We start from the raw sequence: 13,792 nt of genomic DNA, 5'->3' as shown, positions 1-13,792 counted from the left end.
TTGTTTTGAACAATTTTAATTCTTGAATATTTTCTTTTTAGGTCGTTAACAGTCATTTTGAGGAGTTAGTTAAAGTTGAATGGTCACCGGTGTTAAAAAATGTAAAGTTCAATAGTCATATCGTTAAGAATTAAAGTTAAATAGTCATAATATTAAAATAGATAAAATTCATTGGCCGTAGGTGTAATTTACCCCTTCGATTTGTTGTCAAATATTAGCAATTTAGATACCTAAATTTTAAGTTGGGTTAAAATAGTCGTGTCTGACAACTTGATGGACCATTTGGGCTATTAATTCAAAAGAAAGGAAAGTTTGGAAATTGGCGAATCAAACATGGAATAAAACCAGTCAGGTGACAGTCAAACTTTACAGCTCCACCGTTTATCACCTGCCAATTATATATGTATTAGGATTAGGCTCAGGCTCGCTCCATTTTCTCTGTCTGCGCCTCACTTGCTTCCCCTGCTCAATCAGCTATCACCCGCCGCCTATTCACGGTGGTCGGGCTTTTAAATAAAGAGAAAACTGCGTTTTTTAACAATCCAATTTAAGATGGAGGGAGGAAAAACGAGAGAAGTAACTGTCTCCGCTCTGCAATTCGCTTGCACTGATGATGTCTCCACTAATGTCGCCACCGCCGAAAGGTCCAATTTAATTAAACTTCTCATTTTGTGCGTTTTGGGTATTTTGCATTTGATTATGTAGGTTAATTTTGCACGATTTGATCACTATTGTTCTGGGGAGAGCTTGAATTTGGGTTTTATTAAGCACAATATTGTATATTTAATCTCTGCTAAGGCTTCGAATTTTTATCAATTTAGTGTTGTTTTCGAGCTGTGATGATGTTGTTGCTCATTATTTTCAATTATCCATTTGGTTGGTGATATTTCACTTCGTATCATTGTTCCATAGCAGTTAAATTGAATGTAATTTCAGGGACTGTTTGGTTCAACTTTTTACTGCTGTGTTTGTGGTTAGGGAGCTGTTTCTGAAATCTAACCTAACCAAACAACTTATATCTATATCTAGTTTTAGAGTGAAACAGTTAGGGCTGTAAGAGTCGCGCTGCTCATGAGCGGCTCGGCGTTTGGCTCTATACTCAACTCGGTTATAGGTTCATGAACAAGCTCAATTATAATGTTCATGAACACTCTCATGACCAAGCTTGGTTTGATTATTTTTTAATAATAGTATTTCTACAAGGGGGAAATGTAAAACAACTTAGTTTTGTAGGTTTCAAAATTTGTAGTTTTGTGTTAAAGAAATTTCAAATGAACATAAAGCGGAGTTTATGAACAGAATTAATGAGCTGCTCACAAGCAAAGCTCGTGAACAAGCTTGCGAGCAGCTCACAAATATAATGTTGAGCTTGAGCTCGTCAATTTTATGATGAGCTGAGCGTGAGCAGGCCAAAACTCGGCTCGATTACAACTCTAGAAACAGCAAAAATGAGCAAAAAAGGAAAAGAACCAAATGCTTGGACCTCATGATTAGTGGTATTAAGTTTTATGTTTCTAAGCAGCCTTCTTCTCTCATTCTCTGCAGGCTGGTTAGAGATGCTCATGTGAAAGGAGCAAATATCATTCTCATTCAGGTATGAGCTACTCATAAAAGGAATGTATATTCTGACTGATATGGTTGTGGTATCTTTTAGTTTTCATTTTGTCTTTAGCTTCAAAAAACTTCACTTTTTCCTGCAAATGCGAGATATCATGTCTTGAGATTTTGATTCGTGACTTTATTTATGTCAAGTGTTTTTCTTGGAGTATGTAAACAAATGACTTTATTTTGAGATATCATGTCTTGCCGTGTGACCTGAGGTCACGGGTTCGAGTCTTAGGAGCGGCCTCTTGCCAATTAAATTGGCAAGGGAAGGCTTGCCCCCAATACACCCTTGTGGTGGGACCCCTCCCCGGACCCTCGCTCAGCGGGGACGCGTAATGCGACCGGGCCGCCCTTTTTATGTAAACAAATGCCTAACTCATCTTTAAACTAACCTCAAGGGATGAGGATTGACCTATTTAAGCAATTTGGGATATCTAAAACAATACCTCACGTCCAAAACATCGTGGAGCTTGACCAAAATATTCATGGGTGACCTAACATTGAATATAAGGGGCTCTGATACTGTCACGTCTCAACGCAGGAAGTTGAAGGACTAGGCTTGAAATTAGCCTTTCAAGTTAGTTATGTTGGTTAATTGCTTTATTAATTGTTATGCCTTTATTCTGTTTGCATTTTGATTAGCTGCTAGTTTGTTATTTGCAATGATGAGGAATTTGTTAGTTGTTAGTTTGTTATGCCAGCTGTGGATAGTACAGCTGTGGAATAGTACTGTCTGTGATGTCAGCAGTACTATCATTTTCTATATTAGCTATTGCTTCTGTAATGGGCAGGTACCATTGATGAATTAAGAAATTTCCTACCTATTTCCTCTTCTCTCTCTTTTATTCTATTTCTGTATTCTCTCCTTTCACATTCTTCTATTCCTATTCTACAAATTCTTTCTGTCAGCTCATACCTGACAGATACCATGTCCTAGAGCACATTTTTACATATCTCAGAACATGATTGGAGGCAGTGGCAAATACAGAATTGCTATGCCGGGGGCTAATTTTATACTTGCATATATATATATATATATATATATATATATATATAAATTTCATGCTAACTTGCCACCCCCAACCCAACCCCAATCTTCTGGGGACAGGGGGCCGGAGCCATCCTTGTTAGGGATGATTAAAGCGGATAGGGGGAGCCTGTCTCCGCCCTGACTGAAGGCATACCATTTTACATACCTCTGAATATGATTGATGGCATACCAATGTGAAGTTATAGGAGATGATTTGACTCGGGTTACAACACTACTGGGAAGGCACTATCTGGGCTGGTGATTGTAAGATAGTTCAACTTCCATTAATATTTGTTGGCCTATTATCAGGGGCGGACCGACACTATGGCTGGAGCCTTGGCCCCCCAGCCAGCCAAAAAATACATATTAGTATGGTGGGTGAAGGATTTTGGCGCCGTCAAAATCCCCAGCTCCCCCAGCCCAGCCCGCAACCGTCTTTAAAATTTTGGCCCCTCTGTAGCTTTACCCTGCGTCCCCCCTGCCTATTATCATAATGCTGAAGATTTGAAAATCTAGTCTGTAACATTTGTTATGATGTGTTAATTTTCGCCATTTTTAATATTCTTGTCCAGGAACTATTTGAGGGCTATTACTTCTGTCAAGCACAAAGAGAAGATTTCTTTCAGAGAGCTAAGCCTTATAAAGGCCATCCTACAATTTTGAGGTAAATGTAAAATAATAAAGCATTGTTGTGTTTTTTGCAAACATGTCCATTTTTGAAGTTGAAGGGTAAGAATCTAACCGTTACTAATCTATTCTAAATCTGAGATGACCTGACTGAACCTGAAAGAAAAGGCATAAAACATACACATCCCCTTCAACATAGTTGTTAAAGTCGTGCCTCGGGCTCCAGGCTCTCAAGACACTAGACTGAGTGCCTTAGCACCCTCAAAGGCGAACCTTTGTGCGCCTAGCTGTGGTTATAAGAGGTGCACCATGGCATGCCTATTTGTCACATGTTTTTTTTTTAGGAATTTTGGGGTAAAATACACCCATGGCTACTGAACTTTACTCATTTTCACGGTATGGCCACTAAATTTCAAAACGTAATATAAAAGCCACTGAACTTTACACTTTCTAACATTATGGCCACTAAAACACCCAGGGGGACAAAAAGGTCCAGAGGGCCTAGGTGGGAAAAATCGGAAGGGATTTCAATTTTGAGCGCCTAGGCGGCCTTTTTCTTTAACACTGCATATATCACATTAATTTTTAAATTTATACTATTTATATATTGATTAAATTAATATATTTTTATTTCTATGGTTTTGAAAGTTGTTTAGAATGACATTACCATGAAATCACACATTTTATTTTCGAAAATCATGTTCTTGAAGCTTTATCTCTCTAAAAATTCAGTCTCTCTCCTAACCAAACAACACCTATATGACCTCAAAACGAAAATTTTGAAGAATTAAAATATTTACTTAGAATATCATTAATCATGGGTGTTGTTAAACCCAGCCCCATTTTCCCACCCCTAGCCCCGTGAAAGGACGAAATTACCCTTTCATAGGTTTTGGGGTGGAAAAATCTATTTTTTTTCCTCTCTCGATGTAAGGGCGTACGGATATCACGCCTCACCACATGGTGGGGCGTGTGAAGATCACGCCTTCCCGTGTGGCCGGGCGTGATAGCCCTACGCCTCACCGAGTGGTCGGACGTATGAGTATCACGCCCGACCACTCGGTGAGGCGTAGGGCTATCACGCCCGGCCACATGGGAAGGCGTGATCTTCACACGCCCGTGTATCGAGAGAGCAAAAAAAAATAGCTTATGTATCCCGTATATAGGCCGTTAAACCCGTAAATAGTCCGTTAAATGTACTTAACAAAAAAAATTTAAAAACATAAAAATTAAAATAAACATTAATAAACATAAACATTTATAAACTTAATATATACAACAAAAAGTGTTCAAATGTATGAAGTTATAAAAAAAAAAAATAATCTAGTTCGCCCGACGCCACGCATCCATAAACTCATCCATCTCCCTCTTAATGCGTGGAACATCCTCGTCAGATCGGTGGGTAGCCGCTAGTTGGGTGACACGCCACAACCAGCTAACCCACTGCAAAAAAAATCAATAAATAAATATTTAAAATTAAACACATATAAACCAATACAAAATAATAATATTAAAAAATAATAAACTTACCAATTCGCTGTTGGCGCGAGTATGCTGTACCGGTCCAGCCTGTGGTGCATGAAGGAGATGGGGATGCGAATACTGCATATACCAATCCATATAAGCAGGATCACAGGCAGTGGGATCGTATCCGACTGGCCGGCATCTCTTCCGATCAATGCCCCGAGCCGATGGAAATCTCCGCCAGGTGTCCTCAACTGTGACTAAGGAATGCGTGAGCTTGTACGATAACGACTTCCATGGTCGTACTGCTTTATCAGGTCTAATACGCTCAGCTGGGATAGGCTGAGTATATCCGACCTGTCGCAGCGCTCGGTCGGGCATATACGGCTCGACGATGTCTCTACACCGTATCCAACCGGCGTAGGACACCCGAAGCCGATCATCATCAGTGACAGGACCATAAGGCAACCACGTCACCTGGAAAAAAATAATACTCAATAAAAAAATAATATACTATAAATAATAATTAAATAAATTCTAGAATTTTATAAAATACCTCTGCCGCCGTCATACGATCCAGCTGCCCCCGAAAGGTATCTAGTCGGGCGGTCGTCTTGCCTGGGACCCCGACCTCCCATCTCAGTGCACGGGCATGGTCAGCTGGGATCAGGTGAGCTCCTCTATGCGGACGGAAAACCGGAAAATACTCATATATCCATGCCTGCAGTAGGGTCAAACATCCGCATATACCGGAGCAATCTCCTCTGCTCGCTATCCCCAGCTGCCGGTACAACATGGCTAGTGTGGCAGACCCCCATGATAGTCCAGCTGTCCCGCTGACACCGCTGTAAACCTCATGAAGATGGGCGGGCCTAATCCTATCTCCACTCTTGTCAACAAACAGAGTGGATCCAAGCATAAGCCACATCCACGCCACTGCCCGAGTAGTGTCATCCCTACCCTCACCGAGTAGCCTCTGTACAGCCGCAACAAATACACCTCCACCTGACCATAAACGACTAGTCGGCAACAGAAGCTCAGCCTGACTCACCCCAAACATCATCATGCACATGGCATGAAGCGAGTCAACAGGGGGAGACTCGGACACCATCGGACCGTCGATCGGGATCCGAAGAATGTGCCACACATCATGCGGCTGGATAGTCATCTCACCGAACGGCATGTGGAAGGAGTTCGTATCGGGCTGCCACCGCTCCACGAACGCAGTCAATAGCGGAGTGTCGAGGTTCCTGAACATGGCACGTGGAAGGTGGGACAAACCAGTCCTCTCGATCATCTCCCTCAGCTGTAAAATGACACATAAAATTATAAAATTACAGAATGTTTTGTATGTTTATAGTTAAAAATACGAATTACAATAAATGTTGACACACTATATTATTCTTACCTCGGGTGACGCACCTAAAAACCACTGACACAAATCTCGGCATGCTGCTGATCTGTTGTAGCATGTCAGAAACGACCGAATCTCTCCTCCCAACATCCGTGAGGCAACATGTCCTAGAAAACTAGGAATCACGGAACCATCAACGGGACCACCTGCAACCGGTCCAGTAACTACCCAGCTCTCGTCCTCAATACCTTTGGAACGTTTGCTTGTCCCTGATAATTATAAAATTATACAAAATTATACTAAATTATACTAGATTATACTCAAAAATACTAAATTATACTCAAAAATACTAAATTATACTAAAAATACTAGATTATACTCAAAAATACTAAATTATACTAAATTATACTAGATTATACTAAAAAATACTAAATTATACTAAATTATACTAAAAAATACTAAATTATACTAAAAAATACCTGTACCCGCAAAACGACCTCCTACGCGCTGGGTCGGCTGTCTCCCCGGGGTCGGCTGCTCATCGCTCTCCTCAACCTCGCGATCATGTGCAACAGCGGACTGTCGCACTGCCCGGGCTGCCACATCCAGGTAGTCCTGCAAAGAATCGCTACCGGGCTCTCTGTCATCAAAATCAGTCGCCCCCTCTGAGCCATGAATATCGGCCTGATCCGCAATCGGCCCCCTCCTCAACTGCTCCGTCGCAGCCCCTCTCAGCCTACGACTAGATACATCTACACCACGCAATCTCGTTTGGCGTGGTGTATCATCCTCGTCGTCCATATCTAGACGACGAGCAGATGACGGGATGGATTTTCCACCCCTAGTAGGCCGCTCCGTCTACATAAAAAAATTATACTAAATTAATAAAATTGTAAATATACTATAATTATAAAATTATAATAAATTATACTAAAGTTTTAATCAATTTATACTAAATTTATAAAATTACCCTAAATTAATAAAATTGTAAAAATCATGCTAATACTATACTAAAATTAAACTAAAATCATGCTAAAAATCCACGTGGGCGTAAGGGAATCACGCCCGAACCATTGGTAGGGCGTATGAGTATCACGCCCTGCCAATGGTTCGGGCGTGATATCACCACGCCCTCCCAGCGGTTCGGGCGTATGAGTATCACGCCCTACCGTTGGTGAGGGCATATGGCTATCACGCCCTCACCATTGGTAGGGCGTGATACTCATACGCCCGAACCACAGGTCGGGCGTGATACTCATACGCCCGACCTGCGATTCTGGCGAATTCAAAACAAACAACAGAGATTTCGTTACGAGCTCGAATTCAACGAAATAAAGCGGTGAATCTTACCACTTTATCTTTTCCTTTACGTCTTCTGTCGCCATCCATGATTGGGCTCAATGTGTTGTCCGGATTTGAGCAAAAAACGTTTAGGGTTCTTGAGAGGTTTTGGATTTTTTGAAATTTAGTGCAAAGGGTAGTTCGGTCAATTCTAGGGGCTAGAGGTGGGAATTAGTGGCTAGGTTTAGTAACCCACTTAATCATTGACATTTTTTTATTTTGAGGTCGTCAAACGGTTTTGAGGTGTTGATTGAAGTTTAGCGGCCATAATGTTACAAAGTGTAAAGTTGAGTGGCTTTTATGTTACGTTTTGAAGTTTAGTGGTCATACCGTGAAAATGAGTAAAGTTCAGTGGCCATGGGTGTAATTTACCCGGATTTTTTATGATTTTGTTAGGTTTTAATTTGTACCATTTGATTAGACACATCTATCGTCCAAAATAAACAGCAAATAAAGATTGAAAAACTCTGAAGAGACGCAGATGCACAATGGAAAACTCACTCTGTAGATGTGTATGTATGAAAAGGATGAGATCCTTGAAGATGAATTTGGAGACGTTCGATGAGAAACAACTATTAGTCAACTTAGTATTTACTATTTAGTTGAACATTAGAATATAGAGTTCATCAAATGTCAAACTTTATGATTAACAATATTGTCATGTTACTACATTTTGATTTTAGAATTTATCATTTCTCATATTTTAAATCTTATCATTTATGGTTTTATGTAATATTATTCTTTTAGTGCGCCTTATGTCGCTCAGGCGCAACGTTGTGCCTTGCGCCAAGGCTCGGGACCTCCTTGTGCCTTAGTGCGCAATGCACATTTAATAACTAACTATCCCCTTTAAGTTGGCCATGAAAACTGATTGTCCCCCGAACTTTGATGAACTCCTTAAACTTGTTTAAAGTGATATGTTGGCACCCTGAACTTGCTTAATTTGACCTCTTGGTCCCCTTAAATGACTTCAATTGACCTATTGCCCCCTCTAAACTTGCTTAAAGTGATACGTGCTTCAATTTGTTTAAATCTCCTCTTTCTTTGCCACGTAGCACTTGGGGGGGTTAATCATGTCATTTAAGCAACTTCAAAGGGCTAATCGGTCATTTTTAAAGTTGGAAGGGTCAATTGACTTTAGTAGGCTAAGCCTTAGGCCTAATTAATAGGTTTTCATGTCTGGCAATATCGAATTCAACTTGATATAAGTGCTAGATAAAACTAAAATACCAATTTAATTGCTAATAACTTGATTAATCTGGATTATATGAAACAAATTCCTGTTAAAGAAATTGATAAGGTTTGTTCTGAAATGAATTGAACTTAAAAACCGGAGACCTATCATCACATATGAACATAGTTGTACATCAAGATTCGACTCGTGAATCCAAATAAACATTTTGTGAATCGTGACTCGTTTCAAATTCATAATATTATAAAAAATAAATATTTATCATGTTTGAACTCAAAATATCTCTCATCTTAAGTTAAACAATGTAAATTTATTAATTTGATTCTATATTAATTGTATTTCTTAAGTTATGTGAAACACCCTAGAATGACTTATATAATGGAATGGAGGGAGTATCACATATTAGTCTAGAAATGCAATTTTAATGTAAAAAAGGAAAGGGTAAATAATTTATTAGTCCCCTTATTTTGAGAAACACATTATAAGGTCCCTATCTTTTGTAACAGTTAACTCTTTGGTCCTTCTGTCTATTTTTTTAGATTTTTAACCGTTATATTTGGCATAAACAGAAACAGAAAATAACAGAGTAACATGGCCATTTTGTATTGTACTATGGCTGTCCAGAAAGCTAAGAAATGTTCGGTTAAAAATCTAAAAGAAATAGACAAAAGGACCAACGAGTTAATATTGCCAAAAGATAGGGACCTTATAATATGTTTTTCAAAACAAATGGACTAAACAGTGTGTTACATAAAAAGGTAATGACTAATAAATTATTTACCCAAAAAGAAATCATATCAACCAAGTACCTAAAATTCAAATCTAATGCAAATGCAATCCTAACAAAACTAATTCACAAATTGGACTCTGTTTAATAACTTAGTGGAGATGGAGAGTTTGAGCTTTTGACTCTGTTCCTTTACCTTGTTGTCAACTTGATAATGATGGAATGAAACTAGTTTAAGTTGATAACTTGATAAATAACAATCGGACTAAAGGAGAGTGGATTTGGTAGTTAGTGTTGTTGAAGTTTTTGTTGAACCGTGATGAAGATACGGCTCGAAATAGAGCTGAATCGAATCAAATCGTATGATTCGCGATTCGAATCATAAGATTTTGTTATAATTTAGATTCACCCTGTCGATTTGGCTCGAAATAGAGCTGAATCGAATCGTACGATTTGATTCGAGAATCGTAAGATTCTAATAACAGTGCATATGAATGATTTAATTTGTTGTTTAATGTGCAGGATGCAAAAACTGGCCAAAGAATTGGGTGTGGTTATACCTGTCAGCTTCTTTGAAGAAGCAAATAATGCTCATTACAATTCCGTAGCCGTAATCGACGCTGATGGCACGGACTTAGGGCTTTATAGGAAGTCTCATATTCCAGATGGACCAGGTATTTAGTGTTCTCAATATTAAAGAACTTGTAACTTTTGCACTTTCTTCCAACAATTTTCATTTGATTTCAGGTTATCAGGAAAAGTTCTACTTCAATCCTGGCGACACCGGCTTCAAGGTTGGTTCTTAAATGTTTCACTATAAGAACGCCATAGCTTATAATTTGAAATTTGTTGCATTTCACTAATTTACTTCTTGATCCATTTTCTAAACAGGTTTTCGATACTAAATTCACGAAAATTGGAATTGGTAAGGAGTTCTTTACCCTCTCCTTACTGGTAGCCTTTTATTATTCTTCTCATATATGTTAAAATTATGTTAGTCCCTATGTTGCACGGAAACTGTAATTTTAAAGCGTTCCACGTTAAAATATTTCGGAGACTGAAGCTCTCGGAAACTTGTATGAAACGGTTTGGGTCACATTTCCATCATTTAAGAAAATTGGAAACTTGTTTCTATGATGTTATGCGTTTTCAGAAGTAAATCAATGCTAATCACATGTTCAATGAATCTCTAATATTTTCTTAATGTCCGTTTCCGCTTCAGTTTCCATATCCGTTTACCTTTCCATGTAACATATGATAGTCCTAATCATGTTTTTCGCTTGCTTGCTAATCATTATGTTTTGTAGATCATGTACATGTCTATGTTGCACGGAAACTGTAATTTTAAAGCGTTCCACATTTCGGGAAACGTTGAGACTGAAGCTCTCAGAAACTTGTACGATGGTTCGGGTCACATTTACATATTTAAGAAAATTGGAAACTCAGTTTCTTAGAATTTAGAAACTTATTTTCTATGATGTGATGTATTTTTATTATTTACACATTTCTCCATGTTTGCGTTTCCTATATTTCTTACAAATATCCTCTCTTACTGTCCGTTTCCGCTTCAGTTTCCATATCCGTTGACATTTCCATGTAACGTAGGGTAGTCCTAATCATGTTTTTAGGGTGCTTGCTAATCATTATGTTTTCTTGACCATGTACATGTCTAGTATAATTTACTGCATTCAGATGTTTTCATCTGTTGATAAACGCATTTCTTCTCCTGATTTTGCATCAGCTATCTGCTGGGATCAGTGGTTTCCAGAGGGAGCCCGAGCTATGGTTCTGCAAGGTGCAGAGATATTATTTTACCCCACTGCTATCGGCTCTGAACCTCAAGATGAGGGGCTTGATTCCCGCGATCACTGGAAGCGTGTGATGCAGGGTCATGCTGGGGCTAATCTGGTAAGCAAGCACATTTTTCTGGTAAGCAAGCACATTTTGTTGGCTTAATCCATACACAGGGCTGTAAAAGCCGATTGCCCCCCGAGCTTTGAAAACGACCGAGCGTTTTATCGGTGTTTATGAAATCAGGTACCTCTGGTGGCTTCTAATCGGGTAGGGAAGGAAATAATCCAGACAGAGCACGGGGAGAGCAAGATCACATTTTATGGGAATTCATTTATAGCAGGTATGCTGCTCTGTTTACTTATTTTTAAAAGGATTCTAGCATGTCGTTCGAGTAACTTTACACGTAAAATCCGATATAATGTGCAGGACCAACTGGAGAAATAGTTGCAACTGCAGATGACAAAGAGGAGGCGGTTCTTGTTGCCGAGTTTGATCTAGACAAAATCAAATCAAAGCGACATAGCTGGGGCATATTCCGGGATCGACGCCCCGAGTTATACAAGGTTCTGTTAACATTAGATGGCAAAAATCCTAGCCTTTGAACTTGTTTTTCCTTTCATTATAGCCTGGGGCGGACACAGGATAAAGTTACAGGAGACCAAAATTTTAAAAGGGGTTGTTGGCTTGGGATTTTAACGGCGGCCAAAATCTAAGGCCCCAAAGCCATAGTATCGGTCCGGCCCTGATTATAGATACAAAAAAAATTCTAAAATATTCTCTTGAATAAATTAAGGCAATTATGTAGGTGTATTGAATGAACCTAAGCCCTTTGTTATTGCAGTGTTCCTTTCATTTTATTTGGCTCTTCCTTTTCCTTTTGGTTAATTGCGCTAATGGTCACTGAAGTTTAGAGTTAGTTTGAAAAGGTTACTAAACTTTATTTTATTTTTTTCAATGAAGTCATTGAATTTTCATTTTTATTTGGCCTAAACCATACGAAGCCCCCTAAAGTTGTCCATTTTGATCGTTTTGCCCCTCAAACTCCTTGAAAGTGACATAATGTGTCCTTTATTTTTCCTCAATCGGAGAAGATTCTGACCTGTGAGAACCACTCACCTTTCAGTTGACTTCTCAATGCAATGTGGCTTTTCATTTTATAAAAATTTGCAACGTAGCCTTTCGGGTTGATATTTCAAAGGTCGTATAAGTTTAGAGAAGCTATTGCAAAATATGTTCTAAGGAGTAAATGTAAGCGAAAACCACATTGTATATGAGAAGTCAATCGAAAGGCGAGTGGTCAAAATCTTCTCCAATTGAGGAAAAATAAAGGGCGTGTTATGTCATTCTTAGGGAATTGTAGTGGCTAATGGATTGTCTCTTAATTTCGGAGGGCAAAGTGATCAAAATGGGTAACTTTAGGGGCTACATATGGTTTAAACTATGTTGCACGGAAACTCTCCTTCACCGGCGTTTCGTGTCTGTTTTTTTTTTTTTTTTCCGTTTCCAATACTGTTTTCTAGTTATATTTTTTTTAGAAATAATGTTTTCCGGTGTCTGTTTCCGTGCAACATAGGTTTAAAGGCTTTTTTTATTTCAATAAATTAATTTTAGCCATAGAAAATGATTAACTTTTACACACGGCGTGATAGTCATAGTCAGATGACATAAAAAAATTATATTTATTATTTACTTAATTGAACTGCTTGAACCGTCATATAATATAAAAATATATATATTTTTTTAATGGTTGCTACGTGGCTGTCATGTTATAATTAGCGGAGTTCTTTTCAATGTGGTTTTCGCATTAATATTCGAGTAATTTTTCCTGTTTGAAATAAAAAAGCAAATTTCAAAATGAAGTTCAATGATTTTTTTTGAAACCGACTCCAAACTTCAATGACCATTTTACCCTTTTCCCTTTTCTTACTTTCCTTACTTTTTTCCCTTTTAAGCATGGCACTATAGCTACCACACATATTAGTACAGTGTGGTCCACAAGTATCCATTAGAGGTTTCTCATCTCATCTGTAAGGTTATCTGTAAGGTTGCCTGTACCATTGTTTGTGTAATTTTGGATGCCAATGCAAAGAGATAAAATGTGGTCCCAAAAGTTTGTCATCCTTGTCTTTAGAGTCCCTTAATTTCTTACACGACAATGTGGTTACAATTTACAGAGATAATCCGTTTGATATGATTCCGTTTGACATGAACATAAAACTTTATTAACATAACGATAGCCTCCTCAACTTGCATAAAATATTCAGTTAGCTTCCTGAACTTGTGTAAAATGTAATTAATTGATTACTTGATCGTAATAAAGTAAGTTAAATGCGAGAGAGGTACTATACGCATCTTAGAATATTATTACATAATTCAAAAATAGATTAAAAATAAAGTTATTACTTGCTCAACGATAAAACGTGTCTTCTTTAATATTAGAACTATATACCCTGATATTGGTCATTTTACTTTTTTTTTTAAGACTCGTGCAATACATCTTCCGCATTTAACTTACTTTTTTTTTTTTTGCAATTGAGTGATCAATTGATTACATTTTGCTCAAATTCAGAAGGCTACCTGAACATTTTATGCAAGTTGGGGGGCTATCGGAACACTTTGAAAGTTCAGGGGGCCAGTCAAGCTTTTTGGACAAGTTTA

At 38.3% G+C, this 13,792-nt stretch overlaps 1 protein-coding gene across 2 annotated transcripts; it reads left to right on the top strand.

The window, feature by feature from the left end:
• The first annotated feature begins 360 nt into the window (after window positions 1-360).
• Window positions 361-11,991, top strand: LOC136224016 (N-carbamoylputrescine amidase). 2 transcript variants are annotated; one of them, XM_066012224.1, is made up of 9 exons: window positions 361-644; window positions 1,546-1,594; window positions 3,208-3,299; window positions 9,863-10,014; window positions 10,088-10,134; window positions 10,232-10,265; window positions 11,082-11,269; window positions 11,378-11,474; window positions 11,561-11,991. In XM_066012224.1, the coding sequence occupies exons 1-9, from the start codon at window positions 553-555 to the stop codon at window positions 11,734-11,736; spliced, it is 927 nt and encodes a 308-aa protein (XP_065868296.1). In that variant the 5' UTR covers window positions 361-552; the 3' UTR covers window positions 11,737-11,991. The 2 variants fall into 2 exon arrangements, with proteins under 2 accessions (XP_065868296.1, XP_065868297.1); XM_066012225.1 differs by having other exon boundaries at window positions 362-644; window positions 11,082-11,248.
• Window positions 11,992-13,792: the final 1,801 nt, after the last annotated feature.

The sequence above is a fragment of the Euphorbia lathyris genome, chromosome 3 (genome assembly GCF_963576675.1).
Source record: "Euphorbia lathyris chromosome 3, ddEupLath1.1, whole genome shotgun sequence".
Classification (NCBI taxonomy): Eukaryota; Viridiplantae; Streptophyta; class Magnoliopsida; order Malpighiales; family Euphorbiaceae; genus Euphorbia; species Euphorbia lathyris.
Note: the sequence above shows the minus strand (reverse complement) of the source record. Positions and strands in the feature narration are given on the sequence as shown.

Coding starts and splice junctions, on each gene's coding strand:
- LOC136224016 (XM_066012224.1), top strand. CDS start 553: ATGGAGGGAGGAAAAACGAGAGAAGTAACTGTCTCCGCTCTGCAATTC. Junction 1,595..3,207: donor CAAATATCATTCTCATTCAG/GTATGAGCTACT, acceptor ATTCTTGTCCAG/GAACTATTTGAGGGCTATTA. Junction 11,270..11,377: donor TAAGCAAGCACATTTTTCTG/GTAAGCAAGCAC, acceptor TTATGAAATCAG/GTACCTCTGGTGGCTTCTAA.